Source organism: Aptenodytes patagonicus, chromosome 1 (genome assembly GCF_965638725.1).
Source record: "Aptenodytes patagonicus chromosome 1, bAptPat1.pri.cur, whole genome shotgun sequence".
Classification (NCBI taxonomy): Eukaryota; Metazoa; Chordata; class Aves; order Sphenisciformes; family Spheniscidae; genus Aptenodytes; species Aptenodytes patagonicus.
The window spans coordinates 102,390,217-102,408,168 of record NC_134949.1 but is presented as its reverse complement, the minus strand read 5'-3'; the positions used below and the strand labels follow the sequence as shown (position 1 = coordinate 102,408,168).

Sequence of the window (17,952 nt, the reverse complement as noted above, 5' to 3'; positions counted from 1 at the left end):
AAGCCTTATTCTGTATGTTTTCCTCATGCTACAAACCACTTTTCTCCCACATATTTACTCTAGCTACTTTTTTAAAAAACAAAATTGTACTTATTTGGGAAATTCTCTAACAATTTAATCCCAAGTACTGACTCAAATGTAAACTCCTTGTATTCTAGTAAGTGCTGCCAATTCTTAAAGCACAGCAAAGGTCCTAAGATACCTGAAAACTTCAATATGCTGCAAAACTCATTTTAAAGGTATGTATGACCAAGCAAAATAGATATGCTGTAATAGCTATGTTTTAAATCAACTTTGAGTGCAGGTTTTTTTGTGCTTGTATATTATGGTTATTGTTATTGGAGTAACTAAAGCTTTTAAGTATTTACAGAATAACTGAAATTACATCTTGTGTGCTTTTCAAATACCAGCCTCCCTGTTCAATTCAATGGAGCTCAGCACAAAGCTAGAGCAAAAAATTCCTTGCTGTATTTTCTCATCATGGTATATGACAGTATTTGCTTTGTCTAGGATTTTTGAAGGAAATAAAACTTTCAGAATTATAACTCAGATTGCACGAGACTGCATACGAAATGTAAAACACAGAAGTATCTGTAACAGACTGAAATTATGCCTAGGGATACAAAGAACTGGAAAACCCTGAAAAAGAGTATTCCATAAAGTTGAAAATAGGCTGAGATTAAGAAATGTCACATTGCTTGAAAACCCTGAGGGCAGAGACACAGAAGGCATTTTATAAAAATGGATTATTAAGGTGCTGAGGATAGACACTTTCTATTTCCTTCTGGAACAGATCACAAGAAATAAAATAACTAAAAATGAAACAAGATTTTTCACTGAGAAAAACAGTATTTTCTGAGCTCATTTCAGAGAAGCAAGTAATTATATGCCTCATACACAAGAATTAAGAGATAATGCCAGCTAATATAATAATAAGTGATATACAATATGTACAGTGACATCAGAACTAGAAGCTGATACAATAGGTGTTAAATGCTCCAGTATACTGCATCTTAATTAAAAAGTTAAACTACAAATGCCTCTGATATTCTGCTACGTGCATTAGCTGGGTGGAAAGAGAAGACAGGTTTTGGAAGTGTAGCCACGGGCAAAGCACTGATGGTTGAACTTCAAAGAGTAAAAATGCTCGTCTTCGCCACGCTCACCTGGCCACACCATCTCCAAGTATAGCAGACACCTCTAACACTCTGTGGCCCTATATGCAATGTCAAGTGCCTCCGGGCAATCTGTACTAACAGTACAGTGAACCCGTGTAAGACATTAAACCGGAATAGCGAACTTTAATCTAGAAGGGTCAGTGCAGGAAAAAAAACCCAACTATTTAAATATTTTCTCTGTTTAGCCTGGTTTAATGACATTAACATATTTATAATGTTCTTCTGATTTAGTTAACCTGATAGCATCTGGCAAAATGGTAAAGTCTATATTAATCCTCACTTAAATCATTAAAGTACTGTTTCAAGTTATAAAATCAAAATTGATTTTTCCTTTTATTTCACAAAAAATGTAGTCATAACACATTCCTCCAGCGTAGGAATTTTTAATATGGAACCTTATGATGTGTAACAGTTAGAATCAGATTTAAAGTAAGATACATTCTTAACACTCAGAAAAGCAAGAGAAGGGCCTAATAATGTGTACTCATGTCATTCTCATGTCTGTTATTCCTACTTACAACACAGGCTGCTCCAGTCCTGAGAACAGCTAAAATCCTTCTGACAAGTCTATATTGTAAGAATATCCACCCAGGTATAATAGCCATTCACTTCCACAGTGGCAGAATGCCAAAATCAAGACAATAAAACCAAAATGGTGAGTGACTTACCCCATTTAAAGGAAATGTTTTCCATCCTAGTTCTCCGAGGGCAGCTGTAGTATCAAGTAACACAACTGAAAATGGAAAAAGAAATGGTATGTTTGCAGTATTGCTTGGATCAGACATATACAACATAGTAAAGTATTAAACTGGTATGAATTGAACTGGCCATATCAGCCAGGTACATCTGCTTAAAGCTATTAAAGCAATTAAAATGTCAGAGTATGAATACAAACAGAATCTAAACATTTAGGCTTTCATGGCTCACATTTCATTATCAAATGTCTCAGAAGATACAACTCATACAAAACCTAAATCTTTTGCAGAAATCATTGCCAAATCACAGTATGCTACCAATGCTTAATCATTAAAAGGTGCCTGAATAAGCATGCACATTTCTGCAATCCCTTGCCTGGAAATCTAGAAAGTCTGCACGTGGACTTAAGCATTGAAGCTAATAAAATAAAGAAAAACAGACTTTCAAAAGTAAGATGTTTTAAAAAAAAAAAACCAATAAACTTCCCAGAAATAAAGTTATACAATATAAAAATTGTATAATTCAGAAAGAACACAAAGACTAACAATTTTCGAGCTGATATTTTAGCTGGAATATCACAGTGTTGAAAGCTGCTATATATATTTTGCATCATTTCTGCCATATTCATTTTGTTTTTTTAATATATGACAGGATGTGCATTATGGTACTTGTATATTACAAAATGTTCCTGCATTATTTTAATATGTTAAGTTACATTAGCTTCATTTTTCTCTTCCTTTCACTAATAATGCAAAAATTATACAGAACACAGCTCATAGTGATAAGGAAGCTGACTGTAAACTAAATATTTAGTACCTGAGTCATTGTACCTACATGTACTACTGCCCTCTAATGGAATTGTTTAATCTGACCCTCTAATTTACAAAATGTGAATTAGGATTTAAACATAAAATTAAGCATTGTATAGGGCAGTTTATTTTAATTATCAAGTTAGTGTGTTTTGAATGCTCAGTTCCTCCTTACAGCCCACAAATTCCAGTTCTTCTTTGCGTGGTTAAATGATGGCGAAAAATGAAGCTATTAGTTTGGGACATGACACCAGTATCCATACATTTGGGGGTTTTATGCTGTTGCGCACTATCTTCCACCTCTTATCTGTCCAAACAATCAATGTACAGCTATCTATAATGTGTTTCTATAAAGCACTACAGCAGCAGCAGCAGCAGCAGAAGCCAGGTCAAATTTTTTTGCCTTGTGGAAAAGGCACATTGGCATGGAAACTCTGTGAACTCGCCAGCTTATTAGAGGAAACTTGACCTAGCATCTTCCTTTGTCTTTTGTATTAGTAACAATTAGAGTTCCTCTATATTCGAATGTATGTTGACTTTTAACCTGAAACTGAAATAGTCTTATCAGCAAATTTACAGTCTGGTAACAAGCTCAGCATTAACCAAATAAAAGTTTAATGATTTATTTGAAGAAACTAATGACATTTTAAAAAGGATATTCAACAAAGGGGAGTATTGTGCTCTCTACTTCTTCACCACTTCACCAGTCTATGAAGCTTTGTGAATAACTTGAAGATAAATTAAACATTTTTTTACAAGCCCTATTTTACTTCCAAAAAATGGAACCACTATCCCCACTGAGACTATTGCTGCCTTCGGCTTACTTACAAAGCTGTGATTTACAGCTGTCATAGTATTTTCTGTTTGCATCAGGCTACCATTCTCTTGTTGAAGAGTCAGAAAAGTATCTTGCCATTTGGCCTGTGATGCAACAGTTTCCTAAATAAAGTTATAATGTATTGGGGAGCTGTCACCTCCAAAAAAATTAAGCCACTGGGTTTAGACATTTCCCTTTCATAGAGAAGACCAAATGCTCAGCTGGCTTCTGAGAATATTTCAGTTCGTCTTAGGAGTTTGTTTTCTTCCCTCCATCTCTCCATCTCTCCTCCGCTCCTCTCTCCACCCAGCAAACATGGACTATTTGTTAATATATTTGGTTTTCAGCTGAGGTTATATCTTGCTAGTTATCAGGTGTTATTCTGATGATATTTTAATTCTTTAATACAGAATTAAATAAATAATCAAATGAAAACACTATATGTTACTGCTAAACCTATGGATCTGCAGGCAGAAATTAACTGTTTCTACAAACAGCGTTGGGGCTTGAAGTGCCATTTCAGTTTCACAATTTTTGTGGTAGCAGGACCAGGATTTAATAAACATCATCCAGGTATTCAAAACCAATACTTCCAAGGAACAAGCCCCAAAATACAGGAATGAAAACTAATTCATTTCTTCAGTTGAGCCTGAAATAATTAATTCCTTGCACAAATTAATCAAGTACTGCTTGAAAGCTCAAAGCTATACATTAAAAAAATTAAAAAATAGAGTAAATTCATCACTGAAAGTATGCTAAGTTTAAATTTAGTTGAACCATGATCTAATAATATTTGTTGTATACATTTACCAAGTGATCCCCATCAAATAACTGAGTTTTGTTAAAATACTATTTTTGATACGTTTTACATATCAAGCATCTTGTATGCTGACATAATGTCACCTATATCCACCAATCTATTAGATCCTCAAACTGGAGAATTCGAACAACCAAACAACTACTAACCAGAATTAGAATGCTATCACCTTCAGAACCAGAAATGAAAATCATAAAAATTAAAAGATTGTCTTTCCAACAGTACTTGTATTACAAGACATAAAATAATTATCAATCAAAAATGTGCAAATTCTGGCAGATCAAGTAAACATTATGTTTATGGCAAAGAAATACAAACCCCAGTAAAGTGGTGAAATCAACAGAGCTGGCTATACAAATGAGGACACGGCTAAAGTAATAAAATCCTCGCACACTTCAGTGATTTGGAGATATCTACATGATAGACTTCAGTGTGGGACAGAGATACCCAAGCTATCTTTAAATGAGGTAATTAAGAAGCAGTCTAGCCCCAGAAGCACAGACCTGATGGCAGACAAATTTGCACTGCCAAGAAGCTTCCAACTCGCAGCTCCTTGGCAGAAAATTCACTCTGCCAAAAAAATCCAGACTAAGATGAATGCCCACATGTATACATCTGAATTACATGCAGGAATGAACGCTTCTCCTCTGACTGCAGAACAGTGAAAGTGTCTAAAGAACTGGAAATTCACATGCAAAGGGACTAAAAAGAGATGGTGGACACTACACGTATGATGCTTAAAACGAGAGAAAATTCCCTAAAAAGTTAATGGAACCAGGAAGCTATATTTAGTGACCCTTGTCCCTGTGTTTACTTATTTATACCCCTTTATATGCCATAAAAAGCCCCATTCCTCTTAAATGAGACTTCATGCAAAGTGGCTATTATGGACAGGCCATTAACTGCCAGGATAAGCAAGTGTGTCTGAAACTACTGCAGTTAATATTTATGAAAAAAAGCTATAAATAAATTGGTTGCAACTAGAGCAATGTTATTGACATTTCTGACATCCAACCTCCACTTGTAGCAGCCAGTTTTTTGAGGTGACGTAGAGTGTAAAACCTGCAGAGTAACAAGAGTGAGAGTGTAGATCTGCCATTACAAAGTCATGTCCTGATTCAAAATGAACTCAAACACCCTTTAAAAAAATCTCTTTGGATAAAAAGAACTTAGATTTAGCATCTGCATGTCCTTCCTTAAACAACCAAGCTAGGGATACTGTCACTTGCCCAACAATAATATAGACTTATACATACAGCTGTAAACCTATTGTTTTAGTTAACTGCACGGTTCATACTTAGAACTTAAAAGTGTTTAGCTTTTTTTTCCAGTACATACTTTAATAGATATTACATTACTATAACTCATTATGCCATATTGAGCTCCAGTTTTCTTTTTTTTTAGACGTATCTTACACTGCTATTATTAGACTTCACAATTGAAATTAATCTTTTCAGAGGTTTTGCCCAGTCCTGAGGGAACCGTTTTATTAAAAATTATGATGAGCAGAGCTCTGAGGGCTGACGGTGTGGAATTTTAATTCTAATTCCAAAATACTCTTCTGAAGAGGAACACTACAATCTTGTCTGTACAACCAAGGAAAAAGCCTTCCAAACATTCATTTCACCAGTTTCTTTTCTCCTCTTCTTCTTTACACACCTCCAGACAGTCTGACCTAACAGTTTTAAATGAATAAAGGATTTCAGCCAACTTCATGGAATCATAGTCTGACATCAGAACAGGCCATCAGATCACCCAGCTTGACCTCCCACTCACTGTGGACTAATAGATTTCACTGTTACCTCTATAGTGGGTAAGCCAAAGATTTGCAAGGAAAACAGAATGACAAACAGACATTAATTTCTGAAGACAACACTAGTAACTCAGGGAGCTGCAGAAAAATACCAGTGAGGGAAAACCCCAAGAAAAAATGCCGAGACTTAGAAGAAGACAACTTGGCAGGACACAGACCAGCTCACTCCAACACATCCCACCCAGCTGACAACTGCTGGGCTGGCAGAGACTCGCCAGGTGCCTGCGTTGGGAGCGGGGAGCATTTGCTGCTTAGCCTGGCAGCACATTCACCCTATTTGTCTGCTCTGTGGCTTCGCCCACAAATGCACGCCATGCGCCCAGGAACTACGGATTTCCCGTATGCAGAATCTCTCCGCTGCACTGGGTAAAAGATGCCCAAATAGAAGATGGAAAGTTTCAGTAGCTTCCAGAAGGGTAGGCAGTCATCACAGATGATACCCAGAAACAGGCAAAACTGGCACAATTTTTTTTTCTCTGAGAACGTACTTATTGACTGCAATCAGTTTATAAGACAAACACACTGAGCTTCTAAGTCTCTGATTTCCAGCTCCCAAGAGAATTGTTGCTCTCTTCTGAAGTGTCTGCACTTTTTTTTCAGGTTTTATGGTCTTTTTCATTTTTAAAAATAGGATCACCTGCAGTATTCTGAAATCATTCCTGCTAACAGTATACATTAAGATAAAGAATCCTGCCTGTTTTTATATCCTGTTTATATATCCAAGGTCACATTAGCCTATTTTTTACTGCAGCATTGCACTCATAGGCAGTTATTAGTGTATCAATATCACTGTCCTTTACAGAATCACTCCTTTTCATCATTACTTTTCAGTTTAGGTTGCATTTTTGTTCTTGAATGAACAAAGATCCATTTGTTTATATTAAAACAAGTTTTACTTTTAAGGGCTGACCTTTATTAAGCGATAAAGGCTGTTCTCTCTCTGCACATCCTCTTTCTTTATTTACTTACTACTCTTTCATCAGCTATTGATTTTATATTTATTTCTATGTTACTAATGAAAAGTGTTGACCAGTTAGGGTTTTGAATGGTGTATAAGGAATATCTCAAATTCTGTGATTTAACAGTCACTGAAAACTACTTTAAGGTTTCTTAGACCTCAGTTTTTTCAAATCCATTTACTAAAAGATTTGGTAAGCTTTTTACTGTCAGAACACTTTGTGATATTTTGTCATACTTTACAAAATCTAAACATATTACCTCTGTGGCTTGTCTGCTTGAGGAAGACAGAAAGAAGAGGGAGATATGCAATATGCAAGTTACCTTTGGCAATTAACATGTAATCAACAGGGAAAAATTATTTGAATGCTTGGGTTTTTTGACCAGGCCTGTTTTCCATAAATGTACTGGCATTCATTATATACGTATCAATTGAATCTTTTTCCAGCATTTCCATTATTTTGCATGCAACAGCTATCTGGTTTAGGCAAGACTAACAAGCTGCAGTAATAAAGGATGAGGAGCACCTATCTAGATAGCAATTCTGCCGGGAAAGTATATAGGAGTCATAGCAAATCATATAGTAAACAAAGTATCAACAACGCTGTTTGACTAAGATAAACAAACAGGATTTTAGCCAGCAAAATATATAGAGAGTAAAGCTTCCCCTCTCTTCAGCATTTGTAAGCCTTTAGCAGCAGTCCTGTGTCGAGTTTTCGGTGCTTACTTCAAAAAATACCTGGATCAGTCACAAAGACACCACAGGAGCACAACAGGAATGACAAGATCTCTAGAAGGGCTGTGTTCTGGAAGGTCTGAGTGCACTGGAGTCATTTACCTTGGAGGTTAAATTAGAAGGACTATCCACTAGCAATCTTCTAGTGTGTAAAAGGCTGTTTAAGGCAGAAGAGAATAATCTGTTCTCTATGTTAATGGCCAAAAAGGAAGAAGGGATTTAAATTACAGCAAAAAGAGTTTTATGTTAGGCTTCAGGAAAATTCTTACTACTCCTACAGTTGTAAAGAAGAGGGATAGTTGAGACTAATGGGGAAGTTGGGGAATCTCCACTATTAAGACACGTTAAACACTGTCAGACCTGGTTTCTACATAATCTCATGTTGCCTTGGGGCAGGGGGGGGAGCTAAATGACTTTTCAAATCCTCTCCAATGCTGTGATTTTTATAAAAATCTAGTTACCTGGTTAATGGTGCTTCCCTTTTCTTTTCAAACCAGTACTCTAACACCTCAGCTCTTCCAATATTCTTGAATTCCCCGAGTCCCCAGACTCATTAAATTTACCATCAGTAGCCCAGAGATCTCCTCGGCCAATCCTTTCAGGACTCTTGGAAGAGAACTATTTACGCCAGCTGGGGAGTACTTCATATTCTTCACGTTATGTGAATAAATTACTAATTTCTAATTTTCCTAATTCCAAACACCTTATTTTCCGCATCTTTCTAAAAATAGTTCAATACCATTCACACAAACATTTTTATTCATAATACAACAGAGAAATTCCCATTATCCTGAGTGTTGTAAGACTTGGGCTTTTACTTAACACACTTAGCTTCTATTTTCAATTTTCTACACTTCATATTCTCTAATGTGTCTTGATTTCCACATGTATCCTCTCTTTTCCATTAATTATTACAAGTGTTTATATTTCTAGTTTCTGCTTTCATGTTACCTCTAACGTAGGTTTGAGCTCTTATCCAAAACTGGCCTTTTTTTATTGAACAATGATTTCTCAATAGAGAATTTTAAAAAGGAATTTCCACTTTCACCTTTTTCATTTTCACATTTGCACACTCACACAAACACGTGATTAGAATTCTCCCCTAATGAATGAGAACTGGTCAGAATAATTTTTCATGTACAAAACCCAACATCTCATTCATGTTAAATTCACCTTCTCAGTCCTAAGAAGTTTGCAACATTATTAGACTGGGTGCAGTATTTTTTTATGTTGGATAACTGCCTGTCTTTAACTTGGTGGCGTTTTATTCCCAGTTACATGAGGTCTCCAGTGAGCATCTTCAAAAACTAATTCCCCCACAGAACCATTTTTCTTCCCATACATTACATACAGATGCTTAAGGAATAACTTACACTATCTTCTAATTTGATTCAGTTATCTGTTTCAGTCTTACTATTCCCTACTACTACCTGGATAGATATAATTTCAAATCCTGTAGCTCTGAGCTAACAAGATTAAAACAAACAGTGGTTCTTTTGGATAAAATGCCACTACCCGCCTTTTTTAGTCAACCTTTTTTCCTAGAGAACCTTATTACCTATTTCTTAGCAAGATAATTTTTAAATGAAATTAAAATTTATGTTCTTTGCTATATCATTTTATGCTTTCCTACACTTTCATAGTGCTCCTGCTACTTCAGAGCCAATATAATTATCCTTTCCGTACCTTATGTGCAAACATGCATGTTCTCCTGAGAGTGGAAGGCTGCTGTAATCCTATTGCTCCATCTCTCACTGGAACGTAAGCCAACATTTTCATACCAAAAGCTTCAGTTTTACATGATCCATTTTCACATTGCCTTTCTTCCATTCTCACTTGAAAAATCAACATGAATCCCTTTATTCTCATCTTGTATTATTATTAGCATTGCCAACCATTGCAAACCCCTCAGTTACATCAGAGTAACCTCACTGGATTAAGTGTTAAATAGAAAAAGTGAGATGAAGCTCTGATTTATTCTCCTCTTATACTTTTTTGGTGGAAGACTTTATTGAATTTGGATTATGGAACGCATATTTTTATGTGACTGTACCATGTAAATAAGCAAGATAAGTAAACCAAATGCTGTACTTTGTTCTTGCTACCTAAAACCGTAAGATACCACACTGAGCGATTTAATTTCTGTAATTTTTTAAAATGAAAGAGTAATTCTTGTACCTACTGAGAGAACTGATGGATGCAGAGGCAACTGATTCCAGCTGAATCTTCAGTACCATTATTCCATATACTGTCAAACCCCCAAAGCTAGTGAAATGGAAGTAGCAACTAATGGAACCTCAGAATGATATGGTATTTCATTTGAAGAATTACGTGGATAAGACATATTGAAGACCAAAGCTGATTATTATACTCATTACATATCACTTTTGCATGTGGATTTTTATGTTTGTTACTCATGCTATGTAATTGATCCCTGGTTGTATCATCACATTACTTTAGAAGAACAAGTCATGAACATCATATATGATTATATCTGTGGAAAGGGGAGTTATACGAACATCCACTCAACATACATTTGCATTAACAAAAATGCAATTTTACTATTAGTTCCAAATAACAAGTCATGTAGTCATGGTAGGATGAACCCCCCCCCTCAGATTCTAAACAAATAATCTAATGTGTGTTTCAGCACCTCCAAATTCTCTATAAAAAAAGTTAAATCTGAATTAAACCCAGCAATACTTGACACTCAAAATTCTACAAGTAGGCCTAATTCATTTTATGACTTCTACAGCACCACGGGATTAAGGTATTTGTCTTTTACCAGCATCTTCTAAGACTTTGTAAATGGTCTACTTCATGGCTAAATTTCCTTTATCTACAAATGACTGTTGTGGGAAAATAACAGAAGAAAGGCGAGGAGGATTGTAAACACACTCAAGTGACTTGCAGCTGGGGTGTAGAAAAACATATAACATACTAATCATTGTTTAGTCATGTGTGCTTGACAAGTGGAACATCTGTGTTTAGATAACATAGGCCTGTGATAGACTCAGAGGTTGAGATTCCTGCCCTGCTGTGGGAAAGATCAAAGCACAGTGGTAAACTATGCCTGCATGAATCCCTGATATACAGGTGAAGACAGCAGGTTTGGCGACCCTCTAGCAAGGACTGAGCTCTGCAGAGCCCGCGTTCCCGCTTGTGTGCCTCTGGCCAGGTGCTGCTTCAGGGATCCCCTGGTTCACAAGGTAACGAAAATAAATTTACTCTTTGCATTTCATCCGTGGTTTTGTGGTTGTTCCTGTGTCCTGCCTGTGTCGGCTCACACAAAGTTGAAATTATCACTGTAAATTTTGACAGATGATCGTAAAATTCTGCCCTTCTGGAGAAAGCCTTTGGCTTTCATATTCAGGGAACAATAGACACCAGTCCTTACATGTTATTTCAATAATAAAAAGACCATAATTAGAACATACCGTCAGCTAGTTGCCATTTACTGTGGCTTATTTTTAGTATTGTTAACATCTACCTTTCTGAAAGCAGGACCGTGGATTTAAAAAAGTGACAAGTCTGTGGCTACAGGCTGTCAAGCTTTAAGTTAACTTTAGGGTTTCAGGTATCCAACCACAAACATTTCTTATTTTAACAAGAGCATTTTTACTTCCTCCCTAATGCCACTTTTTTGTAAAATAAGCAATTGCAATACTTTAAACACCTATCAAAATGCTCTGATAAGCAATTACATCATTTACAATTTATAACCTGTACACAGCCCATTGAACATACCCGTATCTTTTCATACTGCTACTTTAAATGACACGATTGACATTTACAATTTTTTTAATTTTAGGATCAGGAAATATTTGAAATACTGGACAAATTTAAATATCTATTTTATAAAGTTGGAGCTTAAGACTAGTAAGATAAAAAAAAACTGACACAGACAGACTTATTTTCAGGAAACAAGAATCCTTGCACCCAAAAGAAATAATAGTAAAATGTTATGTTCCCTTTTTTCCCATTGCTTTTGTAGCCTGTTTTTAATAGCATTAAAATTACTTAGAATAGTGTTAAAATACTTCTTAAACAAACAAACAAACCAACAAAACAGAAACAACTGATTCATTCTGAAAATTGGTCAATTATGCCTAGATGCTTTTATTTAAATGAAGGGGTTTTTCTGTTTAGACATCATGTAACAGGAAGAGTTCACTCCTGAAGGAGTCTCAGTACAATTAAAATAGAGACTATTTGGCCAACTGTTAGCCTTTACAATTATTTAAGCCGAAGTATGAAATCTTGGTAGCAGCTTTCTGCACAAAGCATCTTGTGAAACTTATTTCTCTGGTGTACAAAAAAGAATAATCACATGAATGAAGGAAAAAGAAATGACCTTTACTGCTGTTTTACAACAGAACTGAGAAAAGACTCCCTGTATGAGGACCTACAACAGGAGGTCCTTGTTGTGGAGTGTAACTAGAGATTCATAATACCTCCACACCGATGTAACCATCCATGCTTTAATGGTTTTTCTGCACATGCATATATGAACACTCTGATGGTGAACGTCTCTCTAAAGCAACTTATGAAGGACAGAAGTCTTTAAATGGTTATTCTACTAGGATAACACACTGACTTTCTTTTTTCAATATCAAAGTGCTGCCTCATCACACAACTTTAATCCCTGTTCATAATACAGACAAATATTCCAAAGAAAGAGGAGAAATTAAACAATTTATTAGTCACAGCCACGTTACACCGGTCAGTAAAAGATATGGCCTTTCCCAGTCAGGCAGGTTCCGTGTTTCATTTCATGAATACCAAGCGGTGCCTTGAGAATCATCCCGATACATTCGGTGGCACCAAATGAACCAAGCATGTAGAAAATGTATCTGTCAGTGCAGAAATACATGACAATTTCTGCACTGAAATCTTTCTGGGATAATAGTTACAATCCCAAATTGTACACAGTTAGATCTTAACTACGCATTCTGCCGCTTTGCAAGTTGTTTTGCCCTAAGACAACTGTAAACATTATGTATTTTGAGGTCTAAAATAAATGCTTGCTTCTCCAACGTGAGTCTTATTCACAAGCACAAGAAAAACAAAATTACTGAGGTAAAAAGAAAGCTTATTCAGATCTAGAATAAATGGGTTTACCTCAGAAACAGATGAACCCCCAAGTTTTCCTCAGGTAACTGTGGAATGGAGAATAAATACGTAACATCTTACCTCTCCTAGCCTATAATGCAGATTTTTCCTCAAGAGCAGTGTCAAAGTGATTTCAAAGTGATTTAGTTGAACACTGCACTTCCAAACAGGAGAGTAAGACAGAGGAGGTTCTCAAATCCACAGATCAGCCAGAAGGGATGAATTCCCACATTTACAATGCATCAGAAAGGGCTGAGCACTGCAATGTCAGCCCTGCAGGACAGGCATAACTGAAGAATAAGTCCTGGTAGGTAGAAGCAGACTGCCCTACTTTAATGGACTCCTCACAAAGAATGAGATGGGAAAAAAGGGGGTTTAGGTACCAGGGAAACAGTGTGTTCTTAACCATTGACTCAGCTTTCATTTCTAAGGTATTCCTTTTCGGCAAGGATTCCTGTTAAAATGAAGTGAGATAAATTAATGCTGTTCACAGGTCCAGAAAATAACACCAGAGATGGTTTATGTCACATAGCTGTATTAGTTTCCTAAGCTTTTGGTTTTACATGTGAGATAATTGGAGGTCAAGAGATAGCCTTGATAAAAATATGTCGCAAAACTATGATAGGAGCCCAGCTGCCCTATGTAATAATTTTCATTCTGACTTGAAAAAGCTAATTGATATTCAATTCACCATCATGTTCATGTCAACAGTAGATTATTGGGCAGATTTTTCTAAATGAACATGAATACCTGACAGTTTTGTCAGCTCTGTTTATTAACCTGAGTATATCTTCATTAGGGAAATTAGAAACAAGTGAAATTCAGACAAATGGATTTATCTTTCCTTGCACTGGTAAAGTACAAATGACTTGTGTGTTGAAGCCAACCATATTAGATTGGGACTTGGTTTGTGAAGTCATGATGCTACATTTAATATTCTCCACTTTGCTGTTAACCTTTTCTATTCTGCATTCTTACAAGCATTTGCTTTTATGTCTTTTACTATACTATTTTTTTGAGTGGTGATAAAATAAATAAAAAGTTTACATGACAACAATTCATAAGTGAAAAAACATACAAAAGCTTTTGGAAAAGTATAATAACACCTATACGTAACTGTCAGTCAGACTAGTTACGAAGTTAATAATTCCATAGCTATTACTCCTATACTCTGCATTTCTTAGGATGTCCTCTTCAAGGCGGGGTAGAAACTTCCCACCGGAGTTCATGGGGATAATCAAACCCACCCTAAGCACCCGTTCTTTCTTGCACTGCAGTGATCCAAAGACCTAGCCTCTCTATTAGTAAAGTCGGAAGTGGTATTGCAAGGTTTTGTTGCCTTTGCTCCACACATAACTGGGAAGGTGGATAAGTGGTACATTCAACCAGAATCAATACAGACCTTTTCCACAGCAGTCCCTTTAAAGAAAGAAGTTTTGAAGAAGACAGCTGATAAAGTGACAAATGGGGACTGGGAAGACAGATGGCCACTGCTTACTCAAGTAGTTACTTAATAACCATAATGAAAAATTAGCTGTTTGGTGGCTCTGAGGAACAGAATAGACAGATGTTAGGAGAGGTACAAAGGCTGAAGCAACTAAAGAGAGTTCGTGCTTGACTGGCAGCACAGCCCCATGAAGAGCTGTTCAAGAATCTCTAGCTCAAGAACTGTGGGTGCGTGTTCTCGCAGGTGCAGTCAGAGCTGCAGAGCATGCTGCTTCAGACAGGCTGAGAGCAAGAATCAGGAGTCTGAAACTCTGACATACAGGCAAATCAGAGGTGGGAACAACAGTTGGGGAAGTTCCAGGCATGAAATAAGAAGGCAGGCACTTCTGTGGTGGCACAGACCCGTCCACTGAAGCCAAAGACTCTTTACTACTCTCTCTCTCTGTCTTCTACTACTTCTTAGTTCAGCGTAACTTCTTAACTCTAGGCAACTAAATAAGAGTTTACCTACATTCAGTCCATATTTTTACATCATAAAATGAAACACGGTCATTCCTATTTTGCAGGCAGAAAAGCTACAATACAGAAAGCACAGAGTTCATATAGGCCATGAATGGCAAATCTTGACTACCCTGCTTTCCCAAGCTAACAATAATGCTAACAATGTCTGTATGAAGTGTACAGAGGGTGGAAAAGCATAGCTGTTCAATCCCCATCTGTTGCATTGTTGCAGTCTGAACTACCACCCAGAATTTATCCACGAGTCATATAAATGAGCCTCCAGAAGTGACAGGACTTTATTATTATTATCCATTACAGATCTATGCCAATGCCATATAAGCAGGATGAAGTTAGTATTTCATACTCAAATAAAAGGACATGCTCCCTGATCTCCCTAATGAAAGCAAGCGACATACAAAGGATAGGGGAGGGCTATCAAGCCTCCATTTGTATTTTTTCTGCTTGTTAAAGGTGATGTGGTTAGTAATGATTTTAGCTGTCAGCAGTTAAGGCAAGGCATCAGTACAGCCACAACCTGTGGACACATCAAAGCAGAAGCAGTCACGACTTTCAAAGGTATCAATGCTCTCAAGCAAAATGATCAGTTTTTCTCCTTTGATTCCTGAAGTGGCATCTCATTTGCTGGGTAAGTTATCTACTTTAGAAGTGAAATATTTAATATAGTTTGCCTCACTGCTGTAGTCTGAAAGCGACTATGATGTACAGAAAAAGAGTTTAGCAGAACTCATATGAAAAAAACCTTCCAGGAGGGAACACAAAGGCAACTCAGAAAACATTAGGTTAACATTTGGCTATATTAAATGTTTTCTTTTTTTAGTGCAGAGCCTCAAAAATATACCAAAGTAAATGCAACTTATTAGAAAGAAGAGTTGTTCCACTCACGACAAATATTCCCAGAGATACCCCAGGTTTATATTCATGATGATAAAATGTTTCTTACCTCCTTTGATCAAATATCCACACAGCCAGTCAGTTTAATGTTTTTCAGCTTTGTAATTCTCTCTTTCACTGAGTCAGTCTGTCACTTTTTCCACTAGCTCTTCATTTATAATTTATGGTGTCAAGCACCAAGCTTTCACAGCATGAACATTTTACAGGTGCTAGGTCAGGCTGTCAAGCTAAAGTACATGCTAATAATTGGTAGTTTTGAAAGTCTTGGTCTCTTTACCTACAGTGGAACATCAGTGTGAAGGCTCAATTGTTTTTACAAAATAATCAGCTTTCCAATGCTTTTAACGTTATCAACAAATAAATATACAATATCCTGTCATTTACTTGACAGGAAATAAGTTTTGACTATCTAACCAAAAATCAAATTGCTTTAAAAGATTGGACAGCACAGAGTACTCACCTCTACTATATACAGACTTTGAGCTTTGAATGATATACTTGTAATGCACATACATGGAGATTAAAATTTCAAAAATAACTGAAGAGCATAAAATAGATCTGAGATTGCCATCATTCATGTAGTAAGCTGTTATGCCTGGTCTGTTGAATAACTGGTCTCATTCAACAGTATATAGTTACCGACTTTTTTTCTTTTGTGACTATATGATTATCTAATTGGAGAAAACAAACTTTTTTTTCTGATTTCACATCAAGAAGAGAAAGTAAAAAAGTTTGCGTTTCCATATTACTTTAGGATTTTTTTCAAATTTTCTAGAGTGCAAGAGGTGATTTGGATATGATGCAGGGAACATTTTTCAATATATCTCTTCCTAGTCCACAGCTCTTTAAACGCCAGCAGAAGAAAAAAAAATGTTGGAACCTAAGAGCATAGTACTAATACTTTTTAAAAAATAATTATACCAAAAAAACTTCCTGCTAGAACAGTGTAAAGTAAAAACAGTCACTTTTGATATGACTGGAAATAGTCTTTTTGGTAACAAGGGGTTGTCATATGTAACACACATGAAGGTGGAAAGCATTTGTGAGACTTCCACTGACCTGAAATGAACACGTCTTGGGCACCTGCCCGTCTTGGGCAGGTATAGGATTGCATCACTACTGCTGGAAATGCAGTAGCACTCGGTGACTTACTTAGTTCAAAGCACTGCTTAGAAGGGCTACTTGAGACTTAAGTGCCTGTTATACAACCCAGTGATGCAAGAGGAATGTCGCTGAAGATTGCTGGAGCACTGCCAAGGGACTTCGAAGGCAATGCCAAATATAGACTATATAATACTACATCCACACTGTTACTGCAGAATATGGGAAACTTTATATTTTAATGTTTATTGCAAAGGTAATGTTTGAATTAAAATTTGCTTTATACCATTTTTCTTCAAAACATTTTTTTTTCCTTCTTTTGCCATTCTGTCTGAAATGTCTGAGCCCAGAAAATGTGAGAAGGGTACGAATAGCACCATGACTGTGGAGATGAATTACTCTATTAAAGGAAAAATAGGGAATAATTTAAAAATTATTCTTTGCTCCTATCTGAAGACTACAATATAGTGAAAATGCTCAATTTGTCTGGGAAGGCTATCCAGTATATCACAGAATTATAGAACTATGGAATGGTTTAGATTGGAAGGGACATCTACAGATCATCTAGTCCAACCCCTCTGCCATGGGCAGGGACATCTTCCACTAGATCAGGTTGCTTAAAGCCGCGTCCAATCTGGCGTTAAACACTGCCAACGATGAGGCATTCACAGCTTCTCTGGGCAACCTGTTCCAGTGTCTCACCACCCTCATATTGTAAAGAATTTCTTCCTTATACCCAGTCTAAATCTACCCTCTTTTTATTTAAACCATTGCCCCTTGTCCTGTCACTACAGGCCCTGGTAAAAAGTCTGTCCCCATCTTTCCTACAAGCCCCCTTTAAGTATTGAAAGGTTGCAATAAGGTGTTCCTGGAGCCTTCTCTTCTCCAGGCTGAACAAGCCCAACTCTCTCAGCCTTTCTTCACAGGAGAGGCGTTCCATCCCTCTGATCGTTTTCATGGCCCTCCTCTGGACCCGCTCCAACAGGTCCGTGTCTTTCTTGTGCTGAGGGGCCCAGAACTGGACACAGTCCTCCAGGTGGGGGTCTCACCAGAGCAG

General features: G+C 36.8%; 1 protein-coding gene across 4 annotated transcripts in view; it reads right to left on the bottom strand.

Annotated features, from left to right (window-relative positions):
- The window catches only part of EPHA6 (EPH receptor A6), a 526,124-nt gene that overhangs the window by 485,862 nt on the left and 22,310 nt on the right, over positions 1 to 17,952 (bottom strand). For all 4 annotated transcript variants that reach the window (XM_076350956.1, XM_076350973.1, XM_076350963.1 and 1 more), the window contains exon 2: positions 1,847 to 1,911. In XM_076350956.1, coding sequence (XP_076207071.1) covers positions 1,847 to 1,911 — 65 coding nt within the window. The remainder of the gene's footprint in view (positions 1 to 1,846; positions 1,912 to 17,952) is intronic.